The sequence below is a fragment of the Nothobranchius furzeri genome, chromosome 16, assembly GCF_043380555.1.
Source record: "Nothobranchius furzeri strain GRZ-AD chromosome 16, NfurGRZ-RIMD1, whole genome shotgun sequence".
Taxonomy (NCBI): domain Eukaryota; kingdom Metazoa; phylum Chordata; class Actinopteri; order Cyprinodontiformes; family Nothobranchiidae; genus Nothobranchius; species Nothobranchius furzeri.
Genome location: NC_091756.1, coordinates 44,024,110 through 44,040,480, shown reverse-complemented (window position 1 = coordinate 44,040,480; position 16,371 = coordinate 44,024,110). Strand labels below are relative to the sequence as shown.

Below are 16,371 nucleotides of genomic sequence, written 5' to 3'. Positions count from 1 at the left end.
GATGTTTCCGTTAACTTTTCCCTCTATCTACGTAGTTTATTCTTTCCATTGGTCATGTTTTTATGAAAACTTCATTTTCAGAAAATTGACAAAAGTCAGCAAGTTTATTAAAACAGAAACAACAAGCACAAGCATATATATCAGGAGTTCTTTCCATCACTTTTGTTGAGCACATGAATCAATTTTAGCATTAATTTAAATGATTTCACCCAAAATTTTCATTTTCCAACCACTTCTGGCCCATAAGCATTTCATCAACATTGGTTTAGTCGTTTAATAAGAAGAGGAGTTTGTTTCTTAATAATTCACATAAAGACACTGAAAAATGTGTGTTATATTTATCTTAACTGTGTTTATGTCTTAACACATCTCATTCAGATGAAAGTGAAATATTCACTTCACATTACTCAAGTCAGTTAAACATGTGCACACGTGCATTCACAGGTCAGGAGGTAAAAAGTTGACAACATTCCCACGAGAACTGTCTTATAGAGCGTCTGTATTCAGGAAGCTGTGGCTTCGGCTTGTTTCGACCCACATCTCCTAATCAGCAGTGTGTGTGTGTGTGTGTGTGTGTGTGTGTGTGTGTGTGTGTGTGTACCCTGCAAGTACCCCACGTGTCAGGTGGCCTGGCTGTGAACCCAACAGGAAGTAAGGTCAGACCGAGGGAGGTCAGGTGAAAGTCAAGCAGCCTGCTTTTGTCAACACTTTTCATCCGTCACTCGTTTTTTTTTTTTTTCAAACGGCGTCCGTAACGAAACGTTTCCAGTTTCCTCTCAGAAACACAGAAGTTCAGCTGCAGCCATGATTGTGAAATACGTGGCAAAAGTGAGAAGTGGAGTTTTCGTTGAACGAATATCACAAAGATTCTGGCTGTGTTATTAAACCACTATGCGTCTGTATCAGAAGCTCACTCAGATAAAACAAAGGCACAAAAAATGTCAAAAGATCCAATTTAATGAAAGTCAGATTAAGTGAAATCACAGAGCGATGAGGGTCTGATTTCATCTCAAATATCTCTGGTAAGTCTGGTCCAATGAGAGCTGCAGAGACGGCTCCTCCACGCCACTGTGACACACACACACACACACACACACACACACACACACACACACACACACACACACACACACACACACACACACACACACACACAATTAAACTTTTATATAAAAAACTAAAAACAGATCAGACGAGTTTTACTGCAAAGACCCTTACTCCTTTGTGAGTTTATCACTGATCTCTCTGGTGGATTTTAAATTATTCAACACAACAAATAAACATAAAACTCTAAACTTGCCCTAAATACGTTCACGGATCTCCAACAAGTTTAGAAGTGTCTTTTCAAGCATTTACAGCATTTTTAAGTAAGTAAAAAAGTAATCAAGGTTTTCTTTTAAAACATATGAATAAAAGAACATTTGAAGAGAATCTGGTTCTGATGTGTTGATCACTCGTTTGTTCAATACCTTTGCAGTGGTCCCATAGTAGGAATGATTTTTTAAAATTTGAACAACTAAACAAAGACATAAAGTACAATAATAAATGCAAACTCTCATGGAGGATGTAAAGCTTATAAGATATAAGAAGCTATAACAAGCTAGGGGGCTTATTAAAGAAAAGAAAATATAATAAATAACATGAAAGATTGATTTACATAGGAAACTCAAAACAATAAGTTCTGAGTTCTTTGGCATGAGATGGTTCCAGCATTTTTCTAGTTTTTCATTCTACTTAGTGAAGAATAATATAGTTTAAATTTGTTTAAAAAGCATGAGGACTTGTTTCCCCTCCATTTATTACAGTAGATGTGGGTTTTGGCTAACAATACAACTATATTAATAGCATCAGAAAAAGTTGCATTCAAGTCCTTCACATAGAACAGAATATTGTCAACTTAAAAAATAATCTATGTTAAGTTTGAGATTAATGCATTTCCAAAAACTTGTGAATGTTGCAAGAGTAAAACAAATGTTTCAGGGATTCATGTTGTGACTTACAAAATGCACACAACTCAACATCAAGTTTAAACCTTCTCTCAAGAACCGCAGACACAGAATACCGGGTATATTCCATTTATTATTTTAAAATGAGTCTCTTTGACCTTTGGAGAAACGGGCCATTTAACAAATTTTGAATATGCAGAAGCTACTGTGGCTTTGCAGTTTATTAACTTCTTCAAAGTATTTCTGTTGTAATCATAATAAATCTTTTGTTGCATACCATCATTAATGTTCTTGTTATTGCATTTGTAGTCCAATACGTTGCAATTATTCACTCTTAGCGTGGGTACATAGGAATGAATGCCTTGTAAGTCATACTCAGGGGGAAAAAAACTCAGATGCACCTGAATCAAGAAGTAGAAGCCAGTTGGAAGAGAAAGCAGCTGCAAGTTTTGGTGTCTTATTTTCTGATATTTGGACATCTTACCTCTGATTGGCTGACAGCAACACAACTCTACCATTGAGTCTAATCACTCTGCAAAGTTGATGTTTTATTTCCACTAATAACTCAAGCCTGGAGGAGTTCTGCTATGTGATGAAGTTGCTAATGCTAACAGTTAGCTTCTACTAGACAAGACAATCTCTGTTGTTTCCTGGACGCCAAACCAAGATGGATGAGTCCATGAATGTTAAGTGACAGTGTGATGTAGATCTGTCAGGATGTTTTAGAGTTTCACCGTCTATTTTCTATCAGAAGCTAATGCAGGAGGTAGGTGTAGGAGACTATTTTCATGTTCAGCCTGCATGAAAAACTCAGAGTGGCTGATTATATTCAGAAATAATTCTTTAAAAAAAGGGTTTTCAGTGGTGGGACGTAATTTAGAGCAATAAAGCTAGCCTGGCTAGCCATTCTATATACGTTCATATAATTCCTTTTGCTTCTGCAAAACGACGAACTAGATTCTAGGCTACAATAATGCAGCAATAAAGCCCAAAACATCCTAAGTTGTTGGTGGCATACTCCTGCCTGGTTATATAACATAACCAGCTCAGTGACGTAGTGGTACAGTGTCCGCCCTGGGACTGGGAGATTGGGGGTTTGATTCCCGGTCGAGTCATACCAAAGACTTTAAGAATGGGACCCAATACTGCTTGACGCTCAGTTTTAAGGGGTTGGATTGGGGGAATTAAACCACCAAATAACTCCCGAGCACAGGCCACTGCTGCAGCTCACCGCTCCTCCCATGGGGATGGGTCAAATGCGGAGATGAATTTCACCAGTGTGTGACGACGACTATGGGACTTTGACTTTAATGAGAGAACTGTTGGGTTCATCTTTGCAGAATTAAAGGTCTTTTATTGCACCAATGATTCGTCAGCAGGAGGTTAAGTGTTAAGCCATAAGAAGTGGTTTCTGTAATTCAACTTATAAAACATCAAAGGTTTTCTCTGTCAGGGAAAACTTTGAACTTTTCCTGCATCAAACAAGGTTTTACTCTGTGACTGATTTTTTTAATTTTGCACTTGAGGTTAATCTTTAAGAAGATTTACACAACTTGTCTCAATAAATTGTTTGCAACCCTGATTAAAACTTGGTGTTTTTTGACTTTTTGTCAATAAATAGTTCATTTTGATTTGCTATCTAGTGTTGATTCTATCTCATGAGTGTTGTTGTTGTAAAGTAATAATAGAAAAGGAATCTAAATACCGCACAGGAATTATAACATTTATTTTAGCCCCTCAAGCGATTCTCTAAAATGAAGTCAGTAATAGTAAAATCATGTTGATGTGATGTGGCTTTATGAATATGTTGTGATGAAACACTGCTAAAACACTTTAAAGCCCCTCGTCTGTCAGAACAGAGCACTTTCAGAACATGTCATACTACAAAGTTCTCAACTCTGCTGCAACAGAAAAACAAGAACATATTGTAAGACCACAACGCTACTGCCTACTTTCATTCTTATCCTATTCTTATATGTTTGTATCAGATCAGGTGGAACAAAAGTCAGTTTTACTTGAAAAGCTGCACACACCTGAGGACGTATGTGACAGTCAGGATGCAGAGCGGCTGGTTGGTGTTGGGTCTGGACCTGGAGGGCTGGACACCGGGGATGACGGCACTGTGGCTCTCCACCCAGACGTAGCCCCCACCCCTCACCAGCAGCCTGTACTGACCACTGACAGACTGACTCTTCAAGCACACTGCAGGAGCATGCAGAATTTGTGTTAATTCTGCACTCTGTGTGTGTGTGTGTGTGTATGTGTGTATGTGTGTATGTGTGTATATGTGTATGTGTGTGTGTGTGTGTGTGTGTGTGTTTGTGTGCATACCAGTGCATCAATACTTACGGTTGAGGTGGTTTTTGTTTAAACACTTTGTGTCCAGTGTGTGACAGAGGTCATAGATGGAGCGGCCCAGCAGCTCATCAGGCCTGTAGCCTAAGAGAGAAGTTACCCTGCACACACACACACACACACACACACACACACACACACACACACACACACACACACACACACACACACACACACACACACACACACACACACACACATACACACACACACACACGTTTGTTTTCAGCGTTTAGGAGGACACACGACTAAAACACACCCATCCATTGGGGTCTCCTTGTTTTACGGTATCATTTCATTGTTGTTATTCATTTGATAAAATCAGTTGGTTGATATTGATTGATTAACACTTCAGAAGGAGCTGAAGTGAATATTTAAGTTATTAAATCTATAGCCAATTAAGATTTTTGTCTCAGATTGAGTTTGTTTGTGTTATAAAATTCAACAGCAGCTCGTTAGGATTCACGGAACGTTTAGTCGAGACTGATAAGAATTTTGGATTCACTTCCCTTTCTAATTAGAATGGGTGGTGCCCCGAGGATATACCCGGATATCCTAATTAATTAATAAATCGGTAAATATTTCCATATTTACGAATTTATTGAAGAATCCAAAAGTAAGTAAAAGCTTACAAATGATTCGTTGACCCTATAGTCACAACATTATATATATATATATATATATATATATATATATATATATATATATATATATATATATATATATATATATATATATATATATATATATATATATATATATAGCCATGCCCTGATGTGGGGCTGAGGGGTGCGTCGACATGGTCGGGACATGGGGGTTCGAGGCTAAATAAGTATGGGAACCACTGGCTTAGATGATGCAGTTCTCTACCACAAATATTTTGAACAGATGCAGCTCTTTTCTGGAGCTGTGTTAAGAACTGTTCTTTTTTTCTATAAAACTATCCCCAGTGCATTTATTCAGCTATTTTGACCTTGACTCAGTGTACAAAACAGTCAAGAAAATCACATTTATAAATAAATAAACATAAAAGCAGGGGCAGCTCCACAGGATTGGCAGACCATGGTGGTGGTCCCCCTAAGTAAAAAGGGGGACCACCACAGGGGGAATCTCATTTCTGAGCCTCCCTTGTAAAGTCTCTTCAGGGGTTCTGGAGAAGGGGGGTCCGACGGATTTCCAAACCTCAGATATAGGAGGAGAAATTTTGTTTTTGTCCTAACCGTGGAACACTGGACCAGCTTCATACTCTTAAGGTTGGTTTATGCTTGACGCGTCCGCGAGGTCCGCACGGCTCCGCGCGGAAAAGTTGCATCATTTTGCATCATTGTAACAACCACGCCCCTCCACCTCGCCTCCGCACGGCCCAAAATTTATGCAACGCGCACCTAGGAAATTTTCTAAGCACGCGGATGGTTGGAGGCGGAAAAACATGGCGGACCGGCAAGAACTAGTATGGCAGAGGTTCGTAAATACAGACATTTGTATGATTCAGCTCTCAAAGATTACCATGATCAACATGTTGGTAATAATTCCTGGAAAGAAGTAGCTCGCACTGTCGGAAAAGATGAGGACACTGTTAAAAATGCTGGAATGCCATGTTGTAAACAGTAATTTCTACTTCTACTATGGTGTAGTGTTGGATGCATGCCATAGAGCTCCATGCTGCCCCGTTCAGTTTGGGAGAATATGGCTCACCGCAGAGACAAGCCGCATGAACCATAAACGCTGCGAGTTGTGAAGTGCGTTCCAGCCGCGAGCCGCATCACCAAGCGGAAAGTGAATGTGTCAAGCATAAACCAAGCTTTAGGGGTCCTGGAAGGTTCGAGGGAAATTGCCCAACCAATCTACATGTGTTTTGTGGTGTTGGGAGGCCTTATGGGGGGTACTTGTGGGCCTATGATTAGGTCCCTGTATGACCGGTTTTAGAGCTTAGTCCACATTGCCGCAGTAAGTCATGCTCGTTTCCAGTGAGAGTTGGACTTCACCAAGGCTGCCATTTGTCACTGATTGTGTTCATAACTTTAATGGACAAGATTATCTAGGTGCAGCCAAGGTGATGAGGGGGGTCTGTTTTGGTGGCCTAAGAATTGAATCGTTGCTTTTTGGTCTTGAGTCCTTCTACAGGTCAGGGACGAGGTCGAGTGGAGGAGGTTAAATATCTCAGGGTCTTGTGTGTGTGTGTGTGTGTGTGTGTGTGTGTGTATATATATATATATATAAGGCATTATTAGTATAGGTGTTTATATTGACTTCCTTGTATCTTTGTCTTTTCTTGTGTAGTTTTTTATCTTATGTTTGTTTTTATTGTCTCTGGACCTTGAGTCTGTTAATAAAAATGATTGTATTGTATATATATCCAGTCCAGAAAAGAGCAGCTCTAAGAACAGCTGAGATACTGCGCAGAACCTTCGAGCTCCCATACCTCTGGTAGAGGACCTGACCTCGGCGGGATGAGACCACCCGCGGACGGTAAGATGGGAAATTTTATATGTATTATGTGTATTTCTGTAAGTATTGCTACAAATCTGGATGAAGTAATCAGAGTAGAAACAGAGAAAAACTAGTACTGTAATGTTGAAGATGAAAGTTGCCCCTAAAATGACTAAAAGGTGTGTGTTCTCCTCTGTAAAGCGGACGTTATCATGTTGACTGTTACCACCATACCACTGTCAAACCGGAGGTTACCACCCTGACATGTTCCTGACTTACAACCACAAGAATCAAACAGTCATTCACAGCCTAACTCAACCTGACGCATTCAGAAGAGTTTACTCTGAATGAGACTACACGCTGCAATAAGTAAAAGCTTATGGAAATATTCAGTCTATTAGGAAAAGGATTTTCAACAACTTCTTTGCAAATTTACATTCTTGCAAAATCACCCTGCTGACCATTGGATGAACAGCAAGTTTTCTTAAGACACCTCGTGAATAAATAATAAACTCTGAAGTAATGATTTCATTCTAGACACTTATTAAGTTGTGCCATTTTTCACAAATATATGCATGTATCTGTAAGTTCAGTAATACGCTAGGCAGGTATTCCTATTTAACTTAGATCAACAGACACTGTATGTGAGTGTATAAATAGTATGCTGTGTGTAAGCAGAGTTTGTACAAACCTCTGGTCACAGTATGTGAACTTCATGTCCATGCTGTGTTGGCTCGTGAATGTGTGTGTGCTGAGGAGAGTGTGTGAGAGAGGTAGAGGCCGGCAGGTCAGAAGTAGGCAGGAAGCTGAAGAGGAGGCTGTGCACACCTTGGCCCTGCCCTGACAGTGTAACACCTGAAGTTGCATCAGGTTCAGAGATTTGAATCAAAAACAACAAACAGGATTCACAAGGTTTCATTTTTCTTCACCGACCTTCCACGTTGCAGACTTGATGTTAGAGATTCTTCCTCTATGTGTCAGAGCACTTTTGATCCTCATCACAATGTCCCTCTTCTGACTACACCAGACATCCTCTGAAAAAAAGCTATTTATGAAGCTCTAAGGACATGAATTTACCCTTATTTACACACACACACACACACACACACACACACACACACACACACACACACACACACACACCTGCTGTCAGACGTAGGTTGTGCCTGATTTCCTCGTGATCACACGGGTGAGTGTACTCAAAAATATTGTGCCCCATCAGCTCAGTCTGTCATAAACAAAGAGTAAATGAGCGTTTAACCGCTAAAATTCCAGTGAAGCTTCACATCTGTTGGTCTCACCTGAGTTAAACCCATGTACTTGCTGACGTTGTCCGACAGGAAGATCATGTCTCCTGCTGTGGATAAAACCATCAGAAATCCCTCCAGAACCTTCAAGTACATGCTTGTTTCATCCAACAGCACAAAATCCTGTGTCTCGCACATCATTTCCTGTCCCCCGTTCACTCCGTGTCCTGCTGTATACCTGAGCTCTGCGTTTGCCCCGGCAGTGTCTGAAGCAGAGGAACATTTCTATTAACTGCAGCAACTTGTGGTTTATTTTTACAATAAGTTAAATTTGTAATTTCACAAAGTTAAGTGTTTGTGGTGTGAGAGCAAGCAAACAAAGGATGTGGTGTATTTTTGCAATGTGCTCCACGTTCTGAGACTTCCTCTGTCTGACACCTAAGATGAACCACAAGCCCATTTTTGAACACGTGTTTTTATGTTTTAGGCAGAAATCACAATAGCACAAACTCTGACACATAGAATAATTCCAGCGCATGTACAATGGGATATGAAGGTTTGGACAGCCTTGTTAATCTTCATGATTTTCCTGTATAAATCGTTGCTTTTTACTATATTAAAATTTCAGTTAAATATATCATACAGGAGACACACAGTAATATTTGAGAAGTGAAACTAGGATTTATAGAAAGTGTAATAATTCTTTAAACAGAATTAGGCAGGTGCATAAATTTGTCATTTTATTGATTCCAAAACCTTTTGAACTAATTTTTGAAACTCAAAATTTGTTTGGAAATCTCAGTGACCTTTGACCTCCATACACAGGTGAATCCAATTAAGAGAAAGAGTATTAAGCTTCCCTTCTCTTTCATCTCATCTCATTTTATTAATAAAGCACATTTATACACGGCCAAGGTCGACCAAAGTGCTGTACACTGGCATAAGGATGGAACAAATGAAAACCAAAACGCAGGCATTGGAAGTAATAAAAGTAGCACAGTAACAACTAGAAAATTAACAATAAATAAAGTAAAACAAGTACACAGTAAGAGGCCGACTAGGCTGAATCAAAAGCCAAAGAATAGAAATGAGCCTTCAGGCGTGATTTAAAAACAGAGAGAGGGGGCCATTCTCACTGCCAGAGGGAAATTGTTCCATTGACGGGACGCACAGATTGAGAACGCGTGTTCTCCTCGTGTCCTCACCCGAACCCTTGGGACCTGTAACAGGTGGTGGTCTGCTGACCAAAAAGTCCAACCTGGTTTGTAGGGTGAACCAGCTGGGTCAAGTACAGAGGTGCATAAAGATGAAGGGATTAATAACAAAAAGTTAAATTTTAAATTGGATGAGGTAGCGCTCCGGTAGCCAGTGCAGCTGGGCCAGAATGGGAGTAATACGTTCACCTTGGAAATTGGTTGCAGGAGGGGAAGTGTAATTGTCAATTGTTTTATACTTGGGGAGGGTGGCTGGGATGGGAATATGGGATCTATAGGGCCATTTTAATCTGTGAAGCACTTTGAGTTGCATTTTTTTGTATGAAAAGTGTTATGTAAATAAAGTTGATTTGATTTGATAATATGCTCCCTCCATCTGGTATCCAACAGGAGGTGCGCAACCGAGGAAGAGATAGATCAAAAAAAAGGGGAATTAGCATAATCCAGGCGAGAGATCACAAATGTGTGGATCACTGTGTGCAGGTCACATCTACTCAGGATGGACTTCATCTTTGATAGCCGGAGAAGCTGGAAGAAGCAGGATCTAACCACCTGGCTAATGTGAGAGTCCATCCGCAGCTCTGAGTCCAAAACTACTGATAGTTGGCTTCACTAAGTTGGCAAAACAGGGAGGCTTTGAATATTCTCTGAAGAGTTGCAACATGGTGATCTCTAAACAACTCTCAACTGAGCTGAAAACAAAGATTGTTCACCATCGTGGTTTAGAGGAAGGATACAGAAAGCTCCATGCTTTCGTTCTTTTTTAAACACAGAAACAGTTTTGTTTACCTGTTTGTAGCTACGGTTTCGCCGACAGCTGCCGGCTTCTTCAGAACTTCTTCATGAACAGGGACGTCCCTGTTCATGAAGAAGTTCTGAAGAAGCCGGCAGCTGTCGGCGAAACCGTAGCTACAAACAGGTAAACAAAACTGTTTCTGTGTTTAAAAAAGAACGAAAGCATGGATTTACAAAGACACAGCAAGAACACACCTAAGATACAGAAAGCTGTCTCAGAGATTTCAGCTTCTGTTTCCACAGTTAGGAACATATTGAGGAAATGGAAGAACACAGGCTCAGTTCAAGTTATGGCTCCAAGTGGCAGACAAAGAAAAATCTCAGATAAACAGAAGCAAAGAATGGTGAGAACAGTCAGAGTCAATCCCCAGACCAGCGCCAAATACCTACATCATCATGGAGTCATTGTGCATCGTTCAGCTACTTTCCACAAGGAGATGCTGTTAAAATAATTATATGTGTTTTCTTTTATCATGCTTTATGCTTTTATTACATTTAAAGATTTTACCATTCATGCTGAATAGTTGCTGTATTGTTTGAAGTCTCATGAGGAGACTTTAAAAATGCTGTGCTTTGGTTCTGACCTCATGTGGCCCAAGGACATCTGCTGACTCAAGCAACTATCTGTTGCTCATTGTGTGATTAGAAACATTGAATGCACACTGATTAGAAACAATGAAAGCTCATTGTGTGATTTAGAAATGCTGGATACTCTTTGTGTGAAACTTGTAACAATTACTGAAAAAACTGAGAGCTGTGATTTCCCCCCATCCTTCAGTGTCGGCTCTCAGGCATGTACCTAGGGAACACCCAGCTTGTAATAAAAAACACACACTTGGATTTCAAAGGCAGAATGGTTTTGGAGGATCTGCCGGCTCAGTGGAGACTGAGCTAGTCGGACCTTATGTCATGTTGGGAATATGTTTTACCCAGGACATGAAAGAATCACGGACAGAAACGATGGTAAGTAAATAACAAATAATATTTATTAAGAACGATGTGTAACTGAAAACGCTGCTCCAAACGGGAACAGGAGGGGCCGTGATCAAGAACGGGAAAGCAAACTTGTGTTAGAATCACAAAACCCTGGAACCAGAGAACCAGAACTGGAATTGTTTGGAGAGCTATTCTTACTGGAGATGATCGGTCTTGGTGAGGCAGGGCTGGGTCTTTGGGGCCAGGTCGGGACAGACAAGCAGCAGAGAATGAGGATCCAGGACGGGATGAGGTTGTGAGGCAGACAGTGAGGCAGGTTATGATGCAGGTCTGGAGGCTGGTGGTAAGACAGGCTGGGAAGCGGGCAGGACGACAGGTGGGCGGCGGAGAGTGAGGAGACCAGGGGGACGGTGAGAGACGTGAGTTTGGGGGCTGGAGACACAGGGGGCTGGAGACAACGGGTTTGAGCAACGAGACATGAAACACAGGGTGTACCTTCATAGATGGGGGTAAGGTCAGGCGGACAGAGACAGGACTGAGGACAGCGGCGATGGGGAAAGGACCAAGGTAACTGGGAGAGAACTTCCTGGAGGAGTCCCGGAGTTGGATATCACAGGAGGAGAGCCAAACCAAGTCTCCTATGGCGTAGGCAGGGGCCAGACGCTGGTGTCGATCCGCAATCCTGCGATTACGATCCGCCGTACGTTGTAGAGCCGAACGGGTTTGATTCCAGGTGCGTCTGGCCCTATGGAGGAAATGAGGCACAGTGATGGGAGAAGCAGAGTCTGAGGGAAACAGAGGGGGGTGGTACCCCAGGGAGATCTCAAACGGGGACTGACCTGTGGAGGAGGAGGTGTGGGAGTTGTGTGCGTACTCCATCCATGGCAACTGTGAACTCCAACTGGAAGGGTTGGAGGAGCAGACGCACCTGAGCATAGCCTCAAGCTCCTGGTTTAGGCGTTCACACTGGCAGTTTGTTTGCGGATGAAAACCTGAGGTGAGAGAGACCTGGGCCCCGAGGTGGGTGGCGAACTCTGTCCAAATGCGGGCTATGAACTGAGGTCCTCTGTCTGAGAGGATCTCGGAAGGGATGCAATCAAAAAAATGTTTAATGAGGAGATTAGCAGTTTCTGCAGAGGAAGGAAGGGATTTTAACGGGACCAGATGACAGGCTTTGGAAAAGTGGTCAACTACTGTGAGTATGATAGTGAAGCCCTTAGAGGGAGGTAGACCAGTCACAAAATCTAGGGCTATGTGAGACCAGGGGCGAGGGGGTACCGGCAAGGGTTGGAGAAGACCTTGAGGGGCTTGGTTGCTACTTTTCGACCTGGCACAGACTTGACAGGCGCTAATGTATTCCTTCACATCTTTGTACATTGAAGGCCACCAAAAGGGTCTACGAATGAACGCTAAGGTTCTGCCAAGGCTGGGGTGAATGGAAAATCTAGCAGTGTGTGCCCAGTGGATTAGGGAGCAGCAAGTGCTGGAAGGAACATATGTTTTATGTGGGGGACCAGTACCTGGGTCTGGTTCCAAATGTTGGGCTTCCAGTACCTTATTGGTGATGTCCCAAGCTATGGAGCCGACAATGCAGACGGCTGGTAGGATGGTAGTGGGTTCGGTGTCTTTGTCAGAAGCGCACTGCCGGGAAAGGGCATCGGGTTTGACATTCTTGAAGTCAGGTCTGAAAGAGATAACAAAGGTGAATCGGAAGAAAAACAACGACCAGCGGGACTGATGAGGATTTAGTCTTTTAGCTTCCTTTAAATATGAGAGATTCTTGTGATCTGTCCAGATTACTATTGGATGTTCTGCACCCTCCAGCCAGTGACGCCACTCCTCCAAAGCCAGCTTGATGGCCAGAAGTTCCCGGTCTCCCACGTCATAATTCTGCTCTGCAGCCGAAAGACGACGGGAGAAAAAGGCGCAGGGATGGAGACGGTGATCTGTGGGAGAGACTTGGGAGAGTACAGCACCCACTCCAGTATCAGATGCGTCAACCTCTAGGGTGAACTGTAGAGAGGTGTCTGGGCGTGTGAGAATGGGTGCCTGGGTGAAACTGGTCTTGAGGGTGTTGAATACTTGGTCAGCCTCCAGGGACCACAGAAACGGAAGATTGACTGAGGTGAGTCGAGTGAGGGGTGTGGCTATCTGGCTGTAGTTCCTGATAAAACGTCGATAGAAATGTGCAAAACCCAAAAACCTTTGTAGTTGCTTGCGTGTTTCAGGGGTTGGCCATGTCCGAACTGCCTCGATCTCATCAGGGTCTGTCTTCAGCCGACCACTCTCCAGGACAAAGCTTAAGAACGTGACGGACGAGACGTGAAACTCACATTTTTCAGCTTTGACATACAGGTGGTTTTCGAGGAGTCATTGAAGCACAGCTCGGACATGTTGGCGATGTTCTGTGAGGGATCTGGAAAAAGTCTAAATATCGTCCAAATAAACCGTGACAAATTTGTTTATGTAGTCACTCAGGACAGAGTTCACCAGAGACTGGAAGACTGCGGGGCATTAGTGAGTCCAAATGACATGACTAGGTATTCGTAATGTCCAAGAGGGGTCTTGAAAGCCGTTTTCCATTTGTCCCCCTCCCGGATTCTCACGAGGTGGTAAGCGTTGCGCAGGTCCAACTTGGTAAAGACAGACGCATTGTTAACAGGGTTGAAAGAAGAGGAAAGCAGAGGTAGAGGGTACTTGTTTTTGATAGTGATCTGGTTCAGTCCTCGACAGTCGATGCAGGGACGCAGGGATCCATCCTTCTTTGATGCAAAAAAAAACCCTCACCCAGGGGGGATGTGGAAGGCCTTATAATACCTGCAGACAGGGACTCAGATATGTATTTAGCCATACTTTCTTGTTCTGGTTTGGACAGGTTGTATAAGCGGGTTGATGATAAAAATGCATCAGGAATGAGATCGATACAACAATCATAGGGTCGATGAGGAGGCAATGAGGACGCACGGTCCTTGCTAAATACCTGCAGGAGGTCATGGTACTCTGAGGGGACTTCCGTCAAATTGGGTGGCTCTTGTGTCTGACTCCTGAGTTCTCCGACGGGAAGGGGAGCTGAGAGGAGGCAGTGGGACAAGCAAAAGGGGCTCCAGGCAGCGATCGACCCTGTCCTCTAATCAAGGTGAGGATTATGATTGACCAACCATTCATAGCCCAGGACTACAGGAGACTGTGGAGAAGGAAACACGAAAAAACTCAACACTACATGGTGATTTCCAGAAACCAACAGATGTACCGGAACTGTACGATGGGTTATGGTGGTGAGCGAGCTCCCGTCCAGTGAGGAGGCCTTTATGGGTGAAGGGAGTAGGACAGTGGGGATGTTGAGTTGCTGTACCACCGTTATATCCAAAATGTTCCTCTCACAGGCATCTGCAGAAAAAGTCTTTTGGTTGACGGTGACCGAGGAGGATAAAGCACATTGGGAGTTTGGGCTACTTGCATTTCCACCCACCAGTAATTCCGTTCTACTGGTGGGCGGCGGCTTTTGGCCGAACCGGACAGGTCGGGACAAAATGGCCAGACTGACCACAATACAGACACAAACCAGAGGAGCGACATCTCTGCTTCTCCTCAGGAGACAGTTGGGCTCTTTCGATCTGCATCGGTTCCTCTGGTCCTGTAGGATGGGAGGCTTATTGTGGTGATTGGTGGACACGTTGATGTGGGACTTTAACCGGCGGGGGCCTGAACAAGTTGGTTCTATGTCTTTCATTAAGACGCTTCTCGATGTTGGTGGCCAGGACGATAAGGGCCTCAAGGTTCTCTAGTTCCAGACAATAGGCAAATTGATCCTTGATGCGCTCGGTTAAGGCCTGAGAGAAGGTGGCTTTAAAGGAGGCCTCGTCTAGGGTGGAAACTGAAGCAAGGGTTCGGAACTCAATAGCAAATGCTGTAACTGATTGTTTACCCTGTTGCAGATTCCAGATACGTTTTGCTAACTCTACCGAGGATTCGGTGAAATCGAACAGCTGCTTGAACTCGCTTAAAAAATCTGAGAGGGAGCCGCGTAGGAAGTTGGGCTGGCGGCTGTTGGCCTCAGCCCACTGCAAGGCCTTACCCCGGAGCAAACCAACAATAAATGAAAATTTAACCGTATCGTTAATAAAAGTTTCTGGGGAACGTTCAAAAGCTAACTGACATAATAATAAAAACTACGGCATTTACCTGGTTCGCCGGAAAAGGTGTTGGGTTGTGGAGATTCGGCGACCCGGAAGCCGAACCCAGGCAGCGGAACCGGAAGTGATGACTGGGATGGGGCTGCGGAAGTAGCGGTAGACGGAGGTGTAGTTCTGAACGCGTCATTCATCTGGCGAAGCGCGGAGTCAAGCTGGAACAGGCGCTGATTAGTGGAGGAAAATTGGTCAAGGACGGCTTGTATGGATCTTTCATGTTTGGCTAGAGTGTAACCAACGGCTGGCGGAAGTGATTCTTCCAAGGGGGTGGACCTTTGGCCGGTTGATTCTGTCATGTTGGGAATATGTTTTACCCAGGACATGAAAGAATCACGGACGGAAACGATGGTAAGTAAATAACAAATACTATTTATTAAGAATGATGTATAACTGAAAACGCTGCTCCAAACGGGAATGGGAGGGATCGTGATCTAGAACGGGAAAGCAAACTTGTGTTAGAATCACGAAACCCTGGAACCAGAGAACCAGAACTGGAATTGTTTGGAGAGCTATTCTTACTGGAGATGATCGGTCTTGGTGAGGCAGGGCTGAATCTTTGGGGCCAGGTCGGGACAGACAAGCAGCAGAGAATGAGGATCCAGGATGGGATGAGGAAACAGGTTGCGAGGCAGACAGTGAGGCAGCTTATGATGCAGGTCCGGAGGCTGGTGGTTAGGCAGGCTGGGAAGCAGGCAGGACGACAGACGGGCGGCAGAGAGTGAGGAGACCAGGGGGACAGTGAGAGACATGATGTGGGAACAACAACTCCAGATGGCGGTGGGTAATTCCTGAGAACAGACGAGCAGGAACCTTCAGGACTCGGGTAGATCGGGGCTGACTGGAACGGGCAGACAAGATTAAAACTGAACATCAAACTAGAACTGCGACTGGCTAGTGTTTACCCAAGATGCGAGTATCAACTGGCACCGGAGTTGTGTCACACCGCTCCTTAAGTACCCCTGGCCCTCTGATCAGGGAGATCAGGAACAGCTGGTTCTCCGACACGCCCACCTGTTAACACAGAACTGGGACAGCTGCAGTGGATTAAGTGACCGTGACACCTTATTCCATTCTCCTTGAGCATAAAAAAGAATTCTGACTTTTGCGTCTCTTTCCTTGTGTTTTTGGTGTCTTAGGGGTTTTTAACATGACATTAATTGGTCCTTCAAGCCAGATTCCAACATATTCAAAAGATTCCAGGAAACCAGGTGGCATCCAGAAGACTGTGGCCACAGCAGGAACTTTAGTTGAGAGTCCT

The 16,371-nt window shown here is 43.6% G+C and overlaps 1 protein-coding gene across 1 annotated transcript; it reads right to left on the bottom strand.

Annotated features, from left to right (window-relative positions):
- Positions 1 to 941: 941 nt before the first annotated feature.
- epas1a (endothelial PAS domain protein 1a) lies at positions 942 to 15,748 on the bottom strand. Its single transcript, XM_054749289.2, has 9 exons — positions 15,633 to 15,748; positions 15,106 to 15,544; positions 8,033 to 8,244; positions 7,875 to 7,959; positions 7,665 to 7,765; positions 7,423 to 7,586; positions 4,296 to 4,402; positions 3,980 to 4,148; positions 942 to 1,068 (listed from the first exon to the last, which is right to left on the bottom strand). The coding sequence occupies exons 2-9, from the start codon at positions 15,434 to 15,436 to the stop codon at positions 1,005 to 1,007; spliced, it is 1,233 nt and encodes a 410-aa protein (XP_054605264.1). The 5' UTR covers positions 15,437 to 15,544; positions 15,633 to 15,748; the 3' UTR covers positions 942 to 1,004.
- Positions 15,749 to 16,371: the final 623 nt, after the last annotated feature.